This window comes from Podarcis liolepis (genome assembly GCF_965112155.1).
Source record: "Podarcis liolepis genome assembly, chromosome: 7".
NCBI lineage: Eukaryota > Metazoa > Chordata > Lepidosauria > Squamata > Lacertidae > Podarcis > Podarcis liolepis.
The window spans coordinates 29434081-29456768 of NC_139561.1; the positions used below are offsets into that span (position 1 = coordinate 29434081).

General features: G+C 46.4%; 1 protein-coding gene across 2 annotated transcripts in view; it reads right to left on the reverse strand.

The window, feature by feature from the left end:
* Positions 1 to 22688, reverse strand: part of ESPN (espin) — a 112692-nt gene that overhangs the window by 80059 nt on the left and 9945 nt on the right. For both annotated transcript variants that reach the window (XM_083512969.1, XM_083512968.1), the window contains exon 2: positions 20976 to 21169. In XM_083512969.1, the coding sequence (XP_083369095.1) occupies positions 20976 to 21169 (194 nt within the window). The remainder of the gene's footprint in view (positions 1 to 20975; positions 21170 to 22688) is intronic.

The following is a 22688-nucleotide window of genomic DNA, read 5'->3' on the forward strand; positions in this document are numbered from 1 at the left end:
AACCTTCTGAGTGGCAAATCCTAAGCTCTGTGGTTTAACCCACAGCGCCACTCGCGTCCCTAACTCAACACATACATGACTCAAAATGCATCCCTGACTGAGGCATTCCTTTCCACGCCTTTTAATTCAAGGAACAAAAAATCAAGCCTCTGGGTTGTGATTAAGGTAAAAGTCTGCTGGGTGATATCTGGTTTTCAACATCGCGATATATCACCAGCTAAATATCACAATATACTGATATATCACAATGTCTGAAATAAGGATGGAACTATGTAGAGGCAAACAGTAGGGCTGGACAGTATCTGGTTTTCAACATCGTGATATACTGATATATCATTATGTCCGAAGTAAGCATGAGTTATGTAGAAACAGTTGCTAGCTTCACAGCTTCTCTCGCATTGTGATTTTTGCATAGCACACAAAAACACACATCATGATTCACAATATATTGCCAGGTCAAAAATTGTGAAACTGATATCATGGTATGGACTTCAAACCAGTTCAGGATGATATATCTCCCAGCTATGCAAAAATCACAATGTGGGGAAAACCATGAAGCCAGTTGATGCCTTTACATAGCTCCACCTTTATTTCAGACATTGTGATATATCGGTATATCACATATATATAAAAGTTTATGATTTACTTACGAGACCACTGCAAGCAAGTTAAAACATTGGCAGGATTTTCACCCCACTTGTAAAGTAATAGAAGCGTTGGGTAATTTAGAAGGATAAAAATTTGGATAAATATTGATATGCAGTTGTAAATATTAACATGAGGACCCATGGAAGGGATGGGGGGAAGTCAGGAGATTCAGAGTAATCTCAATATTTGGACTTTGAATTGTTTTTTGTAATTTGTTTATATTATTCAAAATCAAAAAATAAAATTTTACACACACACACACATATATATACAGTGGTACATCGGGTTAAGTACTTAATTTGTTATGGAGGTCCGTTCTTAACCTGAAACTGTTCTTAACCTGAAGCATCACTTTAGCTAATGGGGCCTCCTGCTGCTGCGTCGCTGGAGCACGATTTCTGTTCTCATCCTGAAGCAAAGTTCTTAACCCAAGGTACTATTTCTGGGTTAGCAGAGTCTGTAACCTGAAGCGTATGTAACCTGAAGCGTATGTAACCCAAGGTACCACTGTATATATAAAACATAAGAAGCCACTTTATATCCAGCTGGACCAGTGTTAGAAACTCAGGTATGTAAACTAGAAACCAAATGGCTCCTTGAATCTAGGTTGCGGTCGCCACAACAAAATGTCTAATCCAAGGGGGCTGGACTCCCTTCCAACGCTACAATTCCACGATTTTATTATCTCAACTACATTGCTTGACTGTAGCTTGCTCTTACAACAATTCATTTGTTGCAGCATGTAAGAAGGAGAAACACACACACAGCGGAAATGGAAATGGAATTAATGATGGAGTAAAGCAGAGATTTTTAAACTGTCGTCGCCAACCTAGCACCCAGAAACCCCCCCATAGTCACAATTGGACCCTTGCCAGTAGCAAAAAGGACCTGGCACCTGGCTAATTTTGAACACCGAGTCAGACCAATTGGTCCATCTAGCTTGATACTGTCGACACAGGCAGACAGCAGCTCTCCAGGGTAGCAAACGGCCCCACTTAAAGATGTGAAGAGCTGGACCCGGGATGCTCTACCAGGGAGCTATGGTCCCATAAAGTCATAACAAATTGGGAGCCAATTCCGTGGTGCTGGTTAGAGTGTCAGATTATCTCCCAACCACTGAGAAGGAACCTGAGGACTGGTGGACATCCGATGAAGCTGAATGCTGAAAGATGCAGGACACATAAAAAGAAAGGACTTCTCCATGCAGTGCATAGTTAAACTATGGAACTCATGGCCACAAGAGGCAGCAATGGGCACCAACCTAGAGGGCTTTAGAACAGGGCTGGGCAAATTCATGGGCTATGGATGGCTACTAGCCATGATGGCTATGCTCTGCCTCCGCAGCTGAAGCAACAACACTTCCAAATGCCAGTGGCTAGGAATCACAGTGTAACTGTGGCGTGGGGGGCGCTGTGGGTTAAACCACAGAGCCTAGTACTTGCCGATCAGAAGGTTGGCGGTTCAAATCCCTGCGACGGGCTGAGCTCCCGTTGCTCTGTCCCAGCTCCTGCCAACCTAGCAGTTTGAAAGCATGCCAGTGCAAGAAGATAAATAGGTACCGCTCCGGGAAGGTAAACGGCATTTCTGTGCGCTGCTCTGGTTCACCAGAAGCGGCTTAGTCATGCTGGCCACATGACCCAGAAGCTGTACGCTGGCTCCCTCAGTCAATAAAGTGAGATGAATGCCGCAACCCCAGAGTCGGTCACGACTGGACCTAATGGTCAGGGGTCCCTTTACCTTTAGGAATCACAGTGTAACTCTCAGCTCCGCAGGAATCTCAAGTAAAGCATCAGGAGTTCTTTGGGGCCAAAATCCTGCTGAAGGGTTTCCCACTGGGGCATCTGGTTGGCTCCCGTGAGACTAGATAGGTCCCCTTTGGCCTGATCCAGGAGACTCTTCTTATGTTCTCAAGGACCTGACTGCATTTCTGAGCACTCTTCACCCGAAGCAGGAACAAGCCCACACCCCTTAAGGCTGCAGCTGCTCTGATAAGCTCAATCACCATAATTCACAAGTGTCCAGGCAGACCAAAGCCGCGCCAAGATTTACAGCTGGGCATTGATTGCAGGCAGCCCCATAAATCAGCACTCTGGAGAGACCTGAGCCATTGTGCCAGCTCCCAGATAGCTTCACGGCAGAGGCCGTAAAGGCATTGCAGGCATAGCAAGCGATAAAAGCCAGCCCCCACTGCCCAAATCTAAAGCACACAATGGTCTGCAGCCTCCTCCTCCTCCTCCCCACTCACTGGAAGGTTTTGTTAGTTCCGGCAAAGAACAATCTTCAAGCCATTTTGTGAGGCTCAGCAGATCTGTGGAACTCTGAGCCACTTGACCAATGCACAGATCCACAGCAATGCTGAACAAATGGGCAAGAAGAGGAGACTCTAGTAGCAACTGGTGGTTGGGGGTGTGCTGGTGATCCTGGGTGCAAGAACAGGGGCAGAAGAGTAGTGAATTGGTGGGGCAGGGGTGCAAAAAGTCTATAGGAAGGGGCGCAAGTCTTCCACCCACCTGCCTGGATTCCCACCCACCCCTCCCAATTAGGAGAGGGATTAGCTGCTTGCTGGTTACCCGAGCAACTGCAGCAAACAACCCGATGGAAACCAGCCCTCCTCTCCCCTCATTGATCGCCACCAGCCAAGCTGATTAAGAATTAACAAGGCAAAGCCTACAGATTGAAGGGCTGGCACTGATCAGGTTTAAAAGCCCCGGCCGCTGATTAGGGACAAGATTAAACAGACGCAAAGCAAAGAGAGCCCTCCCCACCCCCATAAACGTGCTTCAGCCCCAGAAGCAGCAAAGACCACAGCCTCACTATGAATACAGTACCAGTTATAGCTCCCGCCAATGCCACTCCCAATTAATTTAGTCGTTAGGATGAGATGCACTTCTATCTGGCTGCCCGCCTCACGGGGCATCAAAGGGCTATCTGACCATCTGGGCCTGCGCAACTCACTAGAGTTACTCCCTTGGCTGCATCACCCCATTTTTCATTGCGCCCTCACACCAGCTTTTGAGCGCAGTTTGCTGTGATGCCAGTTCCAAGGTTCTAGTCCCTGGTGTAACTGCTCTGCACCTCTTCACTCCGTTTCGTGAGCCAATTCCACATCAGTCCTTTTTTCCCTGATAAAGAGATGGCGGGGGCAGCTGTAGCAATTTTGCATGGGATCCCCCCCCCCCGAAAATGCACCTGTGCATATGACGATATTTCGGTACTCCAAAAGCACTCTCTGTCTCTGGATACATCGAAGAGAAGATGCATTGCAACCTGAAGGAGCAATCCCAATAAATATTCGATATAGGACATGGGGGTGGGGGTGGGAAACCACACTTGAGCAGTGCATTTATAATATATTCCATACTTTTGATAGCTCGGTCGCAAGCTTCCTTGGTTGGGTTCTTGAATAAAATGGCAGGCATTCTTCAGTTCAGTCTCTCCCCCTCAGATTTCTGTGTATAAAAGCATTTCTAGCACGGAGAAACCTTATTTTGAGGGTGGCATATAAAGGCTGCTTATTCTTTCTTTCTTTTTTAACAAACCTTGCAAATAATTTAAATTCCCCAGTAGGTAACAGATGCAGCCCTTTTTAGTTATGTGATGCTTCTTCAAACTCACTGTAGTGAGGATTTCCCCCCTCCTTTTTGCCAGTTTTACCACTATTCTTATTTCTTTTAGTTGATGTGCAGGTGTTCCTGGGAAGTGGGTGGGTGATGAGGTGGGACCAGAATGTCCACGATTTCACTATGGGCAATTCCCCCCTGAAAGGACAGCACTGAATCTGTGATGTGAGCTTTTTAAAACCACACATCATAACTTGGCAGGTGCCAGGAAATCGCAATGTCTAGATTGTCCAGAATAAGCACGTAAGCAAAGAAGGAATTGGTATCAGAGAAAATACCGTATTTTTTGCTCTATAAGACTCACTTTTTCCCTCCTAAAAAGTAAGGGGAAATGTGTGTGCATCTTATGGAGCGAATGCAGGCTGCGCAGCTATCCCAGAAGCCAGAACAGCAAGAGGGATTGCTGCTTTCACTGCGCAGCGATCCCTCTTGCTGTTCTGGCTTCTGAGATTCAGAATATTTTTTTTTCTTGGTTTCCTCCTCCAAAAACTAGGTGCGTCTTGTGGTCTGGTGCGTCTTATAGAGCGAAAAATATGGTAACTAGTGTAAGAACATCCAGCATGAGACACTGCCTTATAATTGATTCAGCCCACTAGTCCATCTGGTTCAGTATTGCCTACACGGACTGGCAGCAGCTCCCCAGAATTTCAGGCAAGATTCTCTCCTAGTCCTATGTGGAGATGCCAGGCATTGTATCTAGAACTTAATGCATGGAAAGCAGGTACTTTGCTGATGAGCTGCAGCCACCTCCACCCCCCTTTCTGGAGCGATGTATACAATAAACAGGAATGCATAAAATTATGCTTCTTATAAATTGACATATCTAGTCACACCCATGCAGAAAACTGCAACTTTCATAATAAGCAGACAGGCAAAACGACTAACAGAAATGATGCAGAGCCGGACTGAAGCATCCTAAGGGTTCTATCCAATGCTACTCCTACTCAGAGTAAACCTATTGAAGTTAATGAACATGACTAACTTGGATCCAATGGGCCACCAAGTAGAACTTAGCTGGATGCAACCCTAACTACTGAAACCATCGGGGCAGATTATTATTATTAATAATAATATTAATTAAATTTTACTAATTGCTTCGTTTTGTCCAGGGTGACCCAAAGTGACTTACAAATAAAATCAACCCACACAGATACATTAAAATAAATACTTTAAAAAAATCCTGCCCACGTCTAAAATGCCACAGACATCCTCATTTGTCCTTTAACTATCTCAGTCTGGCAATCAGAGAATGTAACAGCAGCAGCAGGCTCTGTTGTTTGGAAATTCCAAAATCACAGCGTCACCATCAGCAAAAGGGCTGCCTCTCCTTTGCACATAGACTGTAAACTTCCACAAGGGAAAGGCGTGCGGAGAAGGGCCTCATCCAAAAACCTTGCAATACCGGCACGTGGTGTGGGAATTCCTGTATTTGTGAAAATGGGCTTCATAGAATTTACTCACAAGTACAATGTCAGTGTGGTGTAATGGTTAGAGGGTTCGTCTATGACCTGGGGGACCAGGGTTCAGATCCCCACTCTGTCATGAAGCTCATTGCAGTGACTTTGGGCCAGTCACTGTATCTGAGCTGAACCTACCTCACAGGGTTGTTGTGAGGATGGAATGGGGAGGAGGAGAACCATTTACACCACCTGGAGTTCCTTAGAAGAAAAGGAGATCTTTAAATGTAATCATCATCCTAAAATAAACAGAGCTTTAGAAATGATGCGTTTCAAAAGGTGTGGGAGGAGGGGAGAAGGGTCACAGCTCAATGTTGGAGCATTTGTAGCAGGTCCCAGGTTCAAACCCCTGATTGACACTTCTACATAGGACTGGGAAACCCTGGAGAGCTGCTGCCAGCCAGTGTAGGCCATATTGAGCTATATGCTCTTAAAACGGCAAAGGTTCCTGTGAGCTGCATTAAACTACTCAGCTTGGTAAAAAGGTAAAGGGACCCCTGACTATTAGGTCCAGTCGCAGACGACTCTGGGGTTGCAGCGCTCATCTCACTTTACTGGCCAAGGGAGCCGGCGTACAGCTTCTGGGTCATGTGGCCAGCATGACTAAGCCGCTTCTGGTGAACCAGAGCAGTGCACTGAAATGCTGTTTACCTTTCCGCCGGAGCGGTACCTATTTATCTACTTGCACTCTGACGTGCTTTCGAACTGCTAGGTTGGCAGGAGCTGGGACCCAGCAACGGGAGCTCACCCCGGCACGGGGATTTGAACCACCGACCTTCTGATCGGCAAGCCCTAGGCTCTTCTTGGTAGCTGGTGGGAAAACCCATGTTCACTTTTTCAGGGATGATTTGCCCCTTATCCAAATATCATCCTTATCTGCAGAAAGAATGAAGAAAACCCTCAGACAGAACCAATCATTTGCTTCTTGCAACAATCCACTTAGCCGTCTTCCTTAACCTTTGAGTCCACAAAGGGGGGGGGGAGGGAAAGAGTCCCATTTGGGCAGAATAGAGCCCTCCCTCTTAGCCAACACGCAAGGTGACAAGTCCCTCCCCAAATGAGCCCCTGGCCATGTTGCTCACAGCCCCCGGAGATCCAGTTGCAGAGACCTGTAACAGAGACCAGCGTCATGCTGTCTCCGGGAGGTGCAGCGAACAGAGCGTCCTCACCCGGCAGTGAATAATTCATGCCCCTTCTTAACTAAGGAAGACAGGTGATCCCAGTAAAAAGCCAGCATGAAAGACAAGGACATTAAAACAAGGAAGGTCTACCAGGGGTAATCCACAGCTAATCGAAAACCTATTTAAAGCCGGGAGCTCCTCTGGTGGGGTTCCCAAGCAAGCAAGAGGGCTCAAGAGGAAAACAAGATTCTGAGCCAAGCTTAGTGCTGGATAAATGATGCATCGTTTATTTTGGAGTGGGGAGATTTCCCTGGTTCCACCCCACTGTTTTTCTTGAATTGACTCATCCACACTTCTGCGTCTCCCCTTCTTAGAGAGCATGGGTCTGAATGGTTTTCGGCTTGTTCCATACTTTCGAGCCACAGGTCCGAGTGGTTTCCCATTTGCCCCACCCGCCTTCCCCAGGAAAACCTGCTCTTTAGTGCTGAATCAGAGCAAACATCCATCTGCAGAAAGCATGGCTGATGTTTGTTCCAATTCAGGGGTAAAGAATCGGTTTTCTCTGTGGGAAAGCAGCAAATCCTTAGTCCAGCATCCCGCTTCACCTTCTTTCGGAATTAACCTGGAAAGTTAATTCATTTCATAACTGGTATCTCCATGGTTTCTGAAGTATTAGTTTCTTGAATTCCCCTGCCGCTGCCCCAATGTGGACGAGCAATCATTGATGATGGACAGATCAAGATCCTTTCTTTCTTTCTCTTTTTCGCAGTCCTATTTTTATAGTGCAAATGATTGCAATAATTGGTAAGGTGAGCATGAAGCAGGGAAGCCGTAGCAAACTGAGCCTACAAGAAGTTTAATGGAGTCCAGAAATCAAAATGACATTGGTGACATAGGTAATTTTGGTCCCAAATATCCAGAGAAATGGGGGGAGGGAATTCATAAACATCCTATTTTTGCTTTTGCATCTTTTCCTGTCATTTTGTTAACCAGGAGAGGCATGAATCAAAACTACTTTCAGTTTTAAATAAATAGTCACCCATATACATAGCGCTGATGTGGGGAGGGGGGGAGCCTTTATGGAGATTCCATTTTGTGTTGCATTTATTATTCCTTACAGAAATGTTTGTTCATTTGCATTCTCTTCGCTGGCCTTCACCTGCCCTCTGTGATGTCATCACACAGCTACATCTGATTGGCCATGGAGTTTTATGATATCAGAAAGCAACGAATGACTGGGAGCAGGAAACCCTGACCAAAGGAGAATTAAAAACAAATGCAAACGTCAGGAAAAGCGACATTACAAAATAATCCAAAAATGCTTCACCCACACATAAACAAATAGCAACCTATTTAAAAACCAAACTGAAATGTCTAAATACGCTTTACACGGTCTGGTTTTGAGACAGAGGAAGTGCTAAGAAACTTCGGCATCTTCAATGTTTTAATTTGGCTTTAAAACGCTCCATTCAGTGTTTGTATCCACAGGTTTGGGTAGTAACCCATTTAACTTTGAAAGATCAGCCCTGTGACTCATCTGAGAAAGAAACAGTGGTGCCAAATCCTGATGGGGAAAAGTTATCTATGGAATGCAAATGCTTCCTGGGAAATAAAAAGTCCACAACCTGGCAACTGTAGTAATTCCTGTGTCCTGCCCCAATTCTGTTTAAATATGTGGCCTTTCAAGAGGTAAAATTTAGCACCTCTTCCACAGAGGTCCCATTTCAGCTTGCAAATGAGGTTCGCTTGCCATTTGCCAAATTCCAGCCCTCCAGCTCCAAGCTGTGGCCAAGCATGTGTTCCCAGGCCACCTGTCTGCTTTATCATAATCCACTTAAGTTTACTTGTATTTACCTGTGTGGACTATAAGCTGTAGAGGAGGAGGAGGGGGCAAGGAGGTCTGGTGCAAATTCCCTTTGATAGGTAGGTACCAGCTTGTAACAGCAGCCTTCACAAGGTGCATAGCTAACCTGCAGGAGGTAGTGATGGCCACCAAGCTAGATGGCTTTAAAAGAGGCTTAGACAAATTCATGGAGGTAAAGGCTGTATCAGTGTCTACTAGTCATGATGGCTATGCTCTGCCTACACAGCTGGAGGCAGCAATGCTTCTGAATACCAGTTGCTGGAAACTACAGGAGGGGAGAGGGCTCTTGTGCTCAAATCCTGCTTGCAAGGTTTCCCACTGGGGCATCTGGTTGGCCACTGTGAGAACAGGTTGCTGAGCTAGACAGGACACTGGCCTGATCCAGAAGATTCTTATCCTCTTCATGCATCACAGAATTTTCCAAATTTCTGACAGCCTCCTTGCCACCCCTGTAAATTGACACCTTGACTCTTACACCCAATATTGATTTTGAGTGTGTGATGGTACAATACATCATTCCTACCTGTGAGCGCTCCGATTGGAGAACAGCCTTTACCAAAGGTGTCATGGGCTTTGAAGACACTCAAACTCAGGACACAAGGGAGAAACGTGCGAAGAGGAAGGCACGCTTGGCAAATCCACACCATGATCAACTCCCGCCCGGAAATCAATGTCCCCACTGTGGAAGGGTGTGTGGATCCAGAATTGGCCTCCACAGTCACTTATGGACTCACTGTTAAAACCGTGTTCATGGAAGGCAATCTTACTCGGCTATGAGTGATCGCCAAAGAAGAAGAAAACATCACTCCATGAACATATACAATACTCTCGCAAAAAGGCATGGGGCTCTCCAAGGCTTCAGACAGGACTCTTTAGTGGCCCTGCCTCAAGTTGCTAGAGATTGAATCTGGAACCATTGAGCTATGGTCCTTCTCCCTAAAAATGAAGTAAGACTAGTCCTCATGACTCTGAGTTTAAACAGGAAGTTGTCTTGGACTGTGCCTGATCATTGGTCTATCTGAAGGCAGCCCTGTTTAGGGAAGCTTTTAATGTTTGATGGACTATTGTATTTTAATATTCTGTTGGAAGCCGCCCAGAGTGGGTGGGGAAACCCAGCCAGATGGGTGGGGTATAAATATCATCATCATCATCATCATCATCATCATCATCATCATCATCTAGCTTAGCACTGTCTATGGTGGTTGGCAGAGATTCTCTAGAATCTCACAGGGATCTCTTGCAGTGAAACCTGAAGATGCTGGGGATTGAATCTGGGACCTTCTGCATGCAAAGCAGTTGCTCTGCCACTGAGCTATGGCCCATAACAAAGCAAAGGTACCATCTCTCACTCAACCAAGGGAGCACAGACCTCCAGGGGATTTGGACACTAAACCTTGAACACACCCTTGGATGGCAGCCACAAAGCCACCCTCATTGGAGCCCACCACCGGGCAACTGCATCCTGACTCATGCAGAGGCACAACAGGCAACCTCCGCTAAAGGAAAGTGATTTTGCTGCCTCTTGGCATTGGGAGTGATCGAATGATTTAACCACATGGCACACAGAGAGCCAATCAGCTGGGGCTCAATGGAAGGTAGGAAGGCCAGAGCAATGAATCATGAAGGCACCGCGGTGCATGTCATGTCAGATGTGTGTCAGTTCATTCAGTCACACAAGTCACAGAACTTGGAAGGGACTGCCTAGGTCATCCAAACGAACTGCTGCCAGTGCTGGAAACCTACTCCTACAGCATCATTGATAGCTGGATGTCTAGTCTCTGCTAAAAAGGTCTCTAACTTTAGCTAGAGAGAGAGTCCATCACCCTCAGAGGCAGCCTCTTCCACTATCAAGAAGCTCACACCACTGGGAACTTCTTCCAAATGTTTACTCAAAATTACCCTTGAAATTTGAACCCACTGGTTCAAGTCCTACCTTCTCAAGCAACAGAAAACAAGTCTGCACCATCATCTCTGTGGCAGCCCTTCAAATATTTGAAGAAGGCTTCCATATTACTAGGACGCAGGTGGCGCTGTGGTCTAAACCACAGGGCCTAGGGCTTGCCAATCAGAAGTTGGGTGGTTCAAATCCCCACGACGGGGTGAGCTCCTGTTGCTCGGTCCCAGCTCCTGCCAACCTAGCAGTTTGAAAGGACATCAAAGTGCAAGTAGATAAATAGGTATTGCTCCAGTGGGAAGGTAAACAGTGTTTCCGTGCGCTGCTCTGGTTCACCAGAAGCAGCTTAGTCATGCTGGCCACATGACCCGGAAAAACTGTCTGCGGACAAATGCCGGCTCCCTTGGCCAGTAAAGCGAGATGAGCACCACAACCCCAGATTGGTTCGCGACTGGACCTAATGGTCAAGGGTCCCTTTACTTTTACCATATTACCACTTAGGCCACATTTGCACCCTAATAGGGCTGCCATATTTTGAAGAGCAAAAAAGAGGACATGTTTGCTGACTTTTAACTATGGATCTCTATGACGACCCTCATCATGAAAAAGGGGGGGGTGTCCTGGAAAAAGGAGACATATGGCAACCCTACAATTGCTTTAAACGTTCATGGCTTCTTCCCCCAAAGAATTCTGGGAGCTGACGTTTCTTAAGGCTGCTGAATTCTCAGAGTGGTTTAACAATCACTCCCTCTTCCCAGGTTTGGGAACTTCAGCCCAGGAATGAGGGTCAGAAGAACTTGCAACTCAGAACTTGTACCTGAGTATTTATTTATTTCTTCCTCCCCCCCCCACCATTCTATTGTCCTTCTGTGTTATTTTAGATCAACCTGGGATACCCAGATGTTCTTGACTATGGCTCCCATGATCCCTGACTGAGGACCATGCTGGCTATGAATGATGGGAGTTGTAGTTCAACAGCATCTAGGAGCCCGAGGTTGAGAAAGGCTGTTTTAGATTATAATTTTGAGAGCAAGGGCTGCCTGTCTATGCTTTTAAAAGTAACCTGTATGCTTCTCTAGGCACCTTTTTTAATAAACAGGTAAATAAATAAGTCTCTCATCTAGCTTAAACATAACAATTCCTGCCAACTTTCCTTGTAACAAAGCTTCCAGGTTGCTCAAGACTTGATGATGCAGTGTTACCAATAAGTGTGTTGGCCTTATTTGGGAATGCAATATTTGCCAGAGATCTGAAACTACCCTTTCCAGTATACTTTACCCCTGCTGGACCTAGGTGTTCCCGGTATGCCACAATTCCATAATATGGCAGAAAAGAATGTGGACCACGGTAGTGGGATAGTTCAGCTATTTTCTTTTCTTTTATGGCTCTCAACTTTCATTTAATAATTAAAAAAGAAGAAGATCCAGTTCCCAGCTGATGACTGGGAAGACGTGCTGTGGCAAAGCCTGCCGAAATGCTGCAAAAAAGAGGCTAAATAAAATCCTGCAAATAAAATCTCCTGCAGTCATGTGTCTGTGCCTTGAAAAGGTTCTTGCTTCTCCATGCAACTAGCAAAATTATTATCCCTATATAAACTTATATCCCACCCTTCCCCTCAAAGGAACCCAGCGTGGTAAACACACCAGTAATAAAACAATACCCCAAAAAAAAATCAAAATCAAAGAGGCATAGCATTGTAGATGGGAACTCCAAAGGTCATCCAGTCCAGCCCCGAGCAAGGCAGGGATCACAGCTCAATAATCCCTGACATGTGGTCATTTAACACCATGCGAGGGAGTCCATTCCACTGTCAGAAGGTTCCTTCTAACGTTTAGTTGGAATCTCCTTTCAAAAACAATCCCATCTTTTGAAACACCAAAACACAGCTCCAAGACAGATGCAGACTCAGAACTGTGCAGGTTATGCAAAGTAAGAAGCTGTGAACACCTTTTGGATTTGTATAGTTGGCAGAGCATGAGACTCTTCATCTCAGGGTCACGGGTTCGAGCCCCACATGGGGCAAAATGATTCCTGCATTGCAGGGGGTTGGACTAGATGACCCTTGGGGTCCCTTCAAGCTCTATGATTCTGTGATTACGATCTAACACCCATTACAGATTAGGAAAGTACATTGAATGGGTTTGCATTGTTTCCAGTCTCCACTTCAATTCAACCAAGTCCCATTTCCTTTGGTGCAGCACTGAAACAGCCTGGCCACAGAATTTTAACTTAACAGACAAGGGGTTTGCATACAAACCACTCTGAGCTGTTTTTTGTTTTGTTTTTCAGTTTTTAAAAAATGATGATGATGATGTTAGCCCTACCCAGAGTAGGTCTATTGAAATTAATGGGCATGGCTAAGATGGCTCCATTGATTTCAATGGGTCTACAATTTAGTTGGATACAACTCCAACTTCTGGGTGCTAACCCCTTCAGCACTCCCTCCAACAGGGCCTCCTAGAGGAGGTTGGAGCTCTGGAGAAAAATACATTTCAGCCCTCCTCACTGCAAGGGCAGACCATTTAAAATTCTTTACCCAGGATATAAAATAAACACATCTCCAAATTATGCTAATAATAAATATGATAATATCTGCATCTGTTGAGAATCTTAACATCCTAATGACTAACATCAATAATATGAGCACTCACAAGACCGTTGCTGAATGAACCAGGCACTCTAAAAGTTACAAGTTGTGCGTGCAACACAACACAATGTGTATCACACCGCAACTTTGCTGTGTTCACATGGGGTTCGCTTACGAAAAGCTACAAGTTTGACTGTGCATATCAAGAGGAGGCTGGAACGTCGCATACCGTCAAAACGCAGGAGTGAATGTTTGTATAGAGATGCAAATATTCAGAAATGCACAAATTTGCAAGCCACTATTCAGAACTCTCCCGAAATTTTGTTAAGAACTGCATCAAATAGACACAAGATGCCCAGGCCCCAGGAATTTGTGCTTGCTTCCCGGTGCACATTTTGCCTGAGGTGTTTGCAAAACAGCTTCCTTGGCACGAGACCCAAAGCATGGGCAGGTTTTTAATTACCACGCCAGGTTCCTTCTCTCCATCCAGGTTATTTATAGGTCTATCACACTCGCTCATCATGGAAAATGAGATTAAACGGCCCGTAATCTGCAGAGCACGGATCCAGCCGACCTGCTTTAATGTCTGGCAGTGATTTTGCCATCAACTCCTCAACAATATTTCTGAACTGGCACCTCAACAACCACATTGCTGGCACCGAGCTCAGCGCTGTGACAGGTCTGCAAAGATCTTGGGGATCTCAGCTGCCAGCCCCCAAAGGGGTATAGTTCAATTTGGGGGCAGAGGAGGCTAAGGATTTGACCCCAGTCAGGTCACTGTTTAATCTAGGGACAGGTTTGTGGACCTACAGAACACAGAAGCACGTATCTAGCAGGAAATCTGCAGCTTGCATGAGGACGGCACTAGGACCCAGCTGCATCTTAAGATTTCAGTGGATCTTTAATTTTTTTAAAAAAATTATGGCTAACAGTGCAAACCCCATAAGGCAAGGGCAGGGCGGCACTTTACAAGGGGGAATCCCTTAGTTGTTGGGAGAAGGAGAGTGACATTCAGTGCATTGATCTCCTTGTTGGAAAGATGTGATCTAAACAGCCAGTGTGGTGTAGTGGTTTAAGTGCTGGACTAGGACCTGGAGAGACCAGGGTTCGAATCTCTACACAGTCATGAAACCCACTAGGTGACCTTGGGCAAGTCCATCTCTCTCAGCCTAACCCACCTCACAGGGTTGTTGTGTGGGTGAAACGGGGATGAGGAGAACTATAAGAAGAAGAATGAAAATGAGAACAACTTATTATTGGTACCCCACCCATCTGACTGGGTTGCCCCAGCCACTCTGGGTGGCTTCCAACATATATATAAACACATAATAAGACATTAAACCTTAAAAAGCTTCCCTATACAGGGCTGCCTTCAGGTGCCTTCTAAAGGTTGTATAGTTGTTACTCATGTCCTTGAGTGGGTGCCACTACCAAAAAGGCCCTCTGACTATGTATGCTGCCATGAACGTCTTTGAGAGAGTGGGATAATGATGATGGTGATGTAAACTGGTGCAAACATGAATATGCCATCTAGCAGGTATTTTTCAGGATCCTGTGGTGCTGTTCCGACACCTGAAACCTGCACTCTGTGCATGTTCTGGTCGGTTGCTTCCCACCAGCACAAGTTGTAAATGCAGAGAGGATGAGTCTGCCAGTGGCTATTTGCCACAAAACCTAAATCACAGAACCTCCAACTATAGGGGGAGTCTATCTCTGAATACAAACTGCAAGGCCCAGACAACAGGGGGTAGTCATTATGTGAACATAACAGATTTGCTGATTTACAAGGTACCACCATGAGACGCAAGTTCATAAAACTCACCATAAAACATTGCTTTCAACCAGCTTTACGATGTCATGGGTACAAGAAACCACAATACTTATTTATAACTCTCCCCACCCTGATGGCTGAATACCCTCCTCTGGGAAATTACACTCTAACATTCAGCAGAATCAAGCAAAAAAAATTCCAATGCAGTATTCCATGCCAGAAGCAAAGAGAAGAACACCAAAAAACTAACTACCCTTCCCCACATGTAGAGGAGTCACCTTGCAAGAAGGGGGGCAGATTTCTCCTAGAGATTTTCCTTGGCAAATTGGAGAGGTAGCGCGTCCAAACTTGTCAAAAAAAATAAATATCCACCTGCAGGTGGAAGTGGTATGGTCCAAGAAAGCTCTACCACTTACTGGGTATTTAGGGTGTTTGAGGCCCTCCTCAAACATCTGATTGTTGAGGAATACCCCCCCCCCCCAATTAAAATTAGAGGAATGCTTCACTCTTTGAGAAACAGGTTCCAGTTTCCAGGGTGACCTCAGTTAAGTGTCCTCTGTGGGACATTGCATTGCCTCCTCCAGAAAGTCAGAGCATTGGACTAGGGCCTGGGATAGACCAGGGTTCAAATCCCAACTCAGCCATTAAGCTCACTGGGTGGGAACTTTGGGCCAGTCATTGCATCTCTCAGCCTAACCTACCTCACAGGGTTGTTGTGGGGAATTAAATGAGAAAAGGGTGAACCATGTATGCGACCTTGTGCTCCTTGGCAAAAAAAGGTGGGACAGAAAAGCAATAAGCACAAAAAATAAGAATACAGTAACACAGGCTTATCTGGCAGCTCACAGCCATCTGTCACCACTGCCGTTACAAAAATCTCCCACTAGCCCCTGCCCCTGATGGAGCATTGTGGGAGATTTAAAACACAGCATGAGGTTCTGGCAGGTGCCCCCAAGGCATCTGATGGGGACACCAGACCCAACTCTTACAGAAGTTTCACTTATGGAGCATGAAAGACTTGCCTGCGGTCAGAGAAGTTACAGATCAGAGCATGACTCCTGACTAAAGGAAGCCAACACAGAGAAGAGAAACTCACACAGAGACTCAATGAGCAGCAGCCTCTGAGACAGGTAATTCTGCTGCATCTGAAGTGATTGCTCAAATGCAGAGAGGCAACAGGGGAAAAAGGAGCAGTGACTCACTCAGAGACACATTGATCCTCCTCCTCTGTTGATGGACAGTTTGGGCTTACAGGACCTCTGAATGTTGTAATATATTTCCCACGGTGCCTATTTTGGGGGATTACTGGCTTAATCAATTGGACTCCTCACATGACTTTGGGCTAGGGGCCAAATGTCGACGTCAAGACCTCAGGACTCTCCTTGGGCCAGGGGTTGCCAACCTGGTGCCTGCAGGCACCCAGACTGAGCTTTCATCGGGGATGGGGTGGGAAGTAAAACTCTAGGTCTCTTAGAAAAAAGGTTGTGAAGCAAAAAGTGCTGGTATCCTTCTAAGTGATATCCACATGGTTTTGGAGCAATGAGCAAAGTCAGAGTTGTGATTGGTAAGTGGGTTGTTTGGACATCAGGCAACAGGAATCCTAAACAACTGCTGTTCCACACTCCCCTTTAGTGTGTTATTCCCTCACCCCACATGGTAGCCATTTTGTGACTGGTGCCCTCAGCACTGCCTCCAAATTCAAAAGGTGTCCACTGATCCAAAAAAGCTGGCGAACCCTGTCCTAAGCCATGCCCCGTCTTCCCTGACCATAGCCCCCACCAGCCCTACTCCACCCCCCTCCTGAAGCAGCTTTGCCTGTCTAGAATGTGCTCTTGAACTGTGATCATGTTTCTTGTCTCCCAGGATAAAGAGGTGGGTTTGAGGAGGACCTGGCTTGAATAGAGCCTAGCGTGTACAGGTAAGGGTCACACTCAATGCTCGGCCCACTTTGGCATCCATTCCTGCCCACCATTAACATGTGACCCACAGGAAGTTTGCTCTGAGGGAATGTGGCCCACCCCCACCTGTCCCCAAATGTGACCATATACCAGCACATATGCCCAGCGGCAAAAATATGTCTTCCCATATACAATGAAGCCAAGGCTGTCATCACGCAGCCCCTGTTGGAGGATCTGTAGCGCTGCATCACAATCCTGGATTTGCATGGGTTTAAGAGAGCAATGGAGAAGGCAGGTTGCACAGCGCCAGTGACCATGGGCTGAGAGTGAGAATGGGGGACACTGACAGGGGGAAAGAGGTGGTTTAAACAACAGCAGAAGTTTGAGTAAAGCAGGGATGGAAGGAACTGAGAGGGGAATGGTGATTTTAAACAACAGCAGGGGTTTAAGTAAAGGACATGAATATAGATGGGGTGATAAAGCATCCCTGATCCCACTTTGAGAGCCATTTTTATCACGATTGTTGCTGTCATATTGTCATGGGAGAGCTGCAAGATGTTCACAGATTTATCCAGGCAGCTGATTTTCAGAAGGACAGTCCACAGGGCAGTATGATTTAGTGTCAAAGGCCTTAGTTCGGTCAATAAACGCCATATACAGGGGTTTGTTGTACTCCCTGCATTTTTCTTGAAGCTGTCAAGCAGTGAATATCATATCCACTGTCCCCCTAGAACAGACATGCCCCAACTCCAGATGTTCTGGGACTACAACTCCCATCATCCCTAGCTAACAGGACCAGTGGTCAGGGATGATGGGAGTTGTAGTCCCAAAACATCTGGAGGGCCGAGTTTGGGGATGCCTGCCCTAGAAGGTCGAAAACCATTTTGGGATTCAGAAAGGGCATTCTTGGATATTGTTAAGAGACAGTTTGCTAAGTTCCTTTCAAGAATTTTGTCAGCTGCAGCGAAGAGAGAGATGCCTCGATAGTTTCCGCAATCCGTTCTATCACCTTTTTTTAAAAGAGATTGATAATTGTGGCATCCCTAAAGTCTGCTGGGATCTCCTCTCTCTCCCAATGAGCTTGTGAAGTTGTTGTAAAGGTTCAATTCCGCCCACTTTGAAGACTTTGGCAGGTATCCCCATCAGGTCCACTGGCTTTGTTGTTGTTCATTTGGTTAATGGCTGTGCACATCACTGTGCATGAACACACCCAACAAACCTTGACGGTGGTGGACTCTCCTCCATCGGAGGGTTTTTAAATTTGCAATTCCTGCATTTGCCGGGGGTTGGACTAGATGACCCTTGGGATCCCTCCCAAGTTCAGAATTGAAAGATTCTGTGTTTCTGCTTGGAAATACGCAGAGGTCACACCATCCACATGGCTCCCCATTCTTCCCTCTGCATTTACTGCACATGGAAGGGTTCCCCATCCCCCACCCCAGTTCTTCACATTTGGCTAACCATCCCTCCCTTGCAGGCGGCTTAATCCATTTACATAACCTCCGGCAGAGACAAAGGCGGCTGTGTTATCGCCCCTTTGCAAAAGCACCATGTGCAAATCCTCGGCTGCACCACGTCTGCACAAGGGAGCAATATTTCCATCAAGATCTAAACCTGGCTTTGTTGGTGCCCTGTCAAAAGAGCAAGCATTTGACTTCCCGCCATGATAAAGCTGTCATCGGAGGAGAAAGGCAAGCAGGGCTTAACAAACGGGAACAAATCTTCACGGCAGTCAAGACAGACAGGCAGCCTCTTCCCCGGCTGTTTGCTGAAAACGGGTTTCGCTGTTATCATAGGACAAGGCAGCGGAGTGGGAGTCAGATCTCGCTGAAACGCCAGCAGGCCATTAAGTGTAGTTACAGGCTGTTACCTACATTTACTACAAAAAGGGCCATTTCACAGGGCCACAAAGGAGGATGAATTTCTTCAGACCTGCAGCTCAGGGGTGGGGAACTGCCAGCCCACAAGTCAAATCTGACCTGGCACAGGTCCCAATTTGGCCCATGAGGTTATTGTCCTCAAACAGTGCCCACCTGCTCCACACAGGTACAGGACAGGCAGAGACAATGTTAGAAACTCAATTAAATAAGCTAGGCACCAGATGGCTCCTTAAAGCCAAGGTTACAGTCGCCAAAACGGAATGTCAAGTTGTTATTTTTGGGCAAGACGGCTCTAAAGTCTGACTGCATTTTCCAAAGATGGACAGACTGTGATAGATGATCAGTTAGACATCTGGCTAGTTCAGATGACAGCCTTGAGCTTGGCTAAGGGCTCCGAGAACTTAGAGAAGAAGAACCACTTTATTCAGGGATAGTTTGCATATATATATATATATATATATATATATATATATATATATATATATAGGCCTATTCCTGCAGGATGTGGCATGAGTGTGTGAAAACAGTCTGGATCCAGTGATCCCCAGGCATGCACCTGGATTGTGGAGGTGTCAGGCACCATCGTGGCTCCCAGGCATCTTCACTTGGTCGCAAGTGGCCGATCGCCAGGTGCAAAGTGCGCCTACAGCCTGGCTAGTTTTGAACACTGGGCAGAGATGTAGCCGGCTTGGTTGTGCAACTGAATTTCTTATGGGGAACTAGATTGCACAGCTGATCCCTGCAGAAAGCATGCCGGAAGTCACCACCTATCAGCTGATGGGTGGTGATTTCCATCTTGTTGGATCGGCTGTGTAGGAGGGAGCTCAGTTGTGCAGCCAATCCCTGCAACAGATTTCAGCTGATGGGAAGCAACTTCAAGCATGTTGATCTGCAGCACTCCAAAGCAAAGCCCTGCAAGGTGCTTTGAAGTCCCCTGATGTCATTGTAATGTCTGGTGATTTGCAGGCTTCAGCCACCTATCAAATTTAGCCCATGGGGGTTAAGGGAGATAAGGACCTGGACCCACAGCCAAATTCGCCCTAGAGACACATTTTTGCAAAGCAATATTGCTGCATGCAATGCATTTTTGTATGCTGCCTCCACCAATTTATGCATCCTTATACATACTTCACTCTAGTGTAAGCACTGCATGGCTGCATTGCAAAGAGGGCGCCTACAGATGTGGGTCAGCAGCAGCACCAGGAGCCTGTCTTGTGGACCAACCTGAAAAGAGATGGCTCTATGAGCCACTCGGAGGAAGTAGACTTGATGCTCAGTCCTGCTCCCAAAGCTGGGAACTTGAACTTGCCCTTCTGCCATGCCATCATTCTGCCAGGGTCCCTCCCTGACTTGCGAAGCTTTACCCAGAGGCAGCAGGCTTGCTCCAAACCTGGGTCCTTAAAAAACTCCAAATAGCTTCCCGTGGCCTTGCTTGCTTTGGGGACCAAACAAGATAAAGAAATAGAAAACTAGGCCTGCAGGTTAAAAGGGTAGGATGTTTCTTTCTGCCATTCTTCATTTTTTATTTGCAAGATGTTTTGCTTTTTTAAAATGGGATTTCATCTCCCCTGCCCGCCCCCCGCCAAAAACAACCACACTCATTACACACCCCTGCAGTTCAAAATGGTGCAGCCCATTCTATCACCAAGATCTGCAGCAAATGAAGGCCAGCCCAAAGCAATGAGGAATGTGGGGGAGGGCTGTCATTTGTGTGAGAACCAGCTGCCCCTAGCCAGACAAAACTGTTTCATTGCTGAAGACCTCATGCAGAGAATACAGACCAGCCTCTCAAACGCAAAGAGGCAGCAGCCCCATTTCAGCCACTGAGACAGTTTAGATCATTTTGCACAGCCATGTGGAGTAGTCACCACACTCCATTTTTCATACTGCAGACTTGGGGTGGGGGCAAGGAGGTGGGTCTTGCCATTTCAAATTCTGGCCACAACAAGGGCCGCAAATTCTCCAGCAGCTCTCTCTAGCATGCACACTCCTAATGATGTTTCCTTCTGTAGTTCAGAACCCAAAACCATGTTGCTTTCCAAATTAAAACATGCAGTTTGGACATCACAACCAAAGGAGAATTCATCACACAGCAGATTGTCAGCAAGGGGGAGAGCAGGGGAAACTGCTAGTGGGAGTGAGTCAAATAATGCCACGGTCCCACCAATGGGCCAAAAGAAGCCTAAGCAACTCACTAGTCCCTACTGAGGAAAAAACTCGCTCTTGATCTCTTACCTGGGGCAATGCCCAATGAGGAGTCGCAAGGAAGGGAAGTCTCCTTTGGCTGCTGCATAGTGAACAGGTAAAGCACCCGTGTCTGTGGCTGCCAGCGGGTCGCTGCTCCCGAAGCGCAAAAGCCAGTCAATCACTTCGTGGTGCCCAAAGCGGGCAGCCAGATGCAAGACGGTGGCACCAGAGTTGTCTGTGTCCTGAAAGGCATGGAAACACAACCAAGAGGGTCAAGCGTCACCTCCATTGAACGCACAGGATGCTAAGAAGCAAAAGCCACTAGCACAGGATTTCCAAGCTTTGGAGAGCTGTGTGAGTGTTGGAAACGTGGGACACATTACTCAGGATAGCAAGGATTTAAGGCAGGAGTGGAAAGACCCAAAGGGACCCAAAATATTATCTGATCCAATCCACTGCAATGAAGGAAGCACAACTGAGTATCTTGCAAATGACAGGGCCGGCCCCTGACATTTTTGCTGCCTGAGGCAGAGGGAAAATGGCTCTTCCCCTCACCGATACCATGCACAGAAACTAAGTGGATGGCAGCACTGGTCATGGAACACTGCAGACCCTCCAAGTGTCCCTATTTTCCAGGGACACTCCCAGATCTACAGAAGCCGACCTGATTTCTGATTTGATCCTGGAATGTCCCGCTTCCCTTAGGATGTCCCTATTTTCACCAGAGAAGTGTGGCAGGGTATGGAGTTAGGTGAGCAGTTCAAATCTGCGTGAAGGGGTGAGCTCCTGTCACTTTGTCCCAGCTCCTGCCAACCTAGCAGTTCGAAAGCATACCAGTGCAAGTAGATAAATAGGTACCGCTGTGGCAGGAAGGTAAACAGAGTTTTCGTGTGCTCTGGTTTCCATCACGGTGTCCTATTGCGCTAGAAGCAGTTTAGTCATGCTGGCCACATGACCCAGAAAGCTGTCTGTGGACAAACGCCGGCTCCCTCAAAGCAGAGATGTGCACCACACCCCATAGTCAAATTCGACTGGACTTAACAATAGGGTCCTTTTGGAGTTATGTGACACACACACACACACACACACACACACACACACACACACACACACACACACATATATATATATATATATATATATATATATGTGTGTGTGTGTGTGTGTGTGTGTGTGTGTGTAACTATACACCCTTCTGAAGACATCTGAAGGCATCCCTGTATGAGGAAGTTTTAAAATGTTTTATTATGTTTTTATTCATGTTAGAGGCTGCCCAGAGTGGTTGGGGCAACCTGGTCAGATGGGTGGGGTATAAATAAAATAGTAAACACCATCATGGCCTTTGGTTGATTTAACTGACATCCCATGTCCTTTTAAAATGTGGTTTTTTTGGAGGGGGGTTATTGGGTTGTTGTTTATATTTTGATTATAAATTTTCCAGTTTTATATTTTGATTTTGTTCTGTGAGCCGCCCCGAGACCTGTGGGTATAGGGTGGTATATAGATTCAATGAATAAATAAATAAATAAAAATTAAAAATCATAATCATAATTCTCATTGTTATGTTGTTGAATAGGACGTCCCTATTTTCATCAGAGAAATGTTGGAGGGCATGATAGTGTCCCCCACTACACCTGAAGGACAGCAACCTAGCTTAAGGGGCACAAGGCAGGCCACCTCAGAGAGAGAGAGAGAGAGAGAGAGAGAGAGAGAGAGAGAGAGAACTTTGTTCTCCATCATCATTGCCCTGCTGCCTATGGT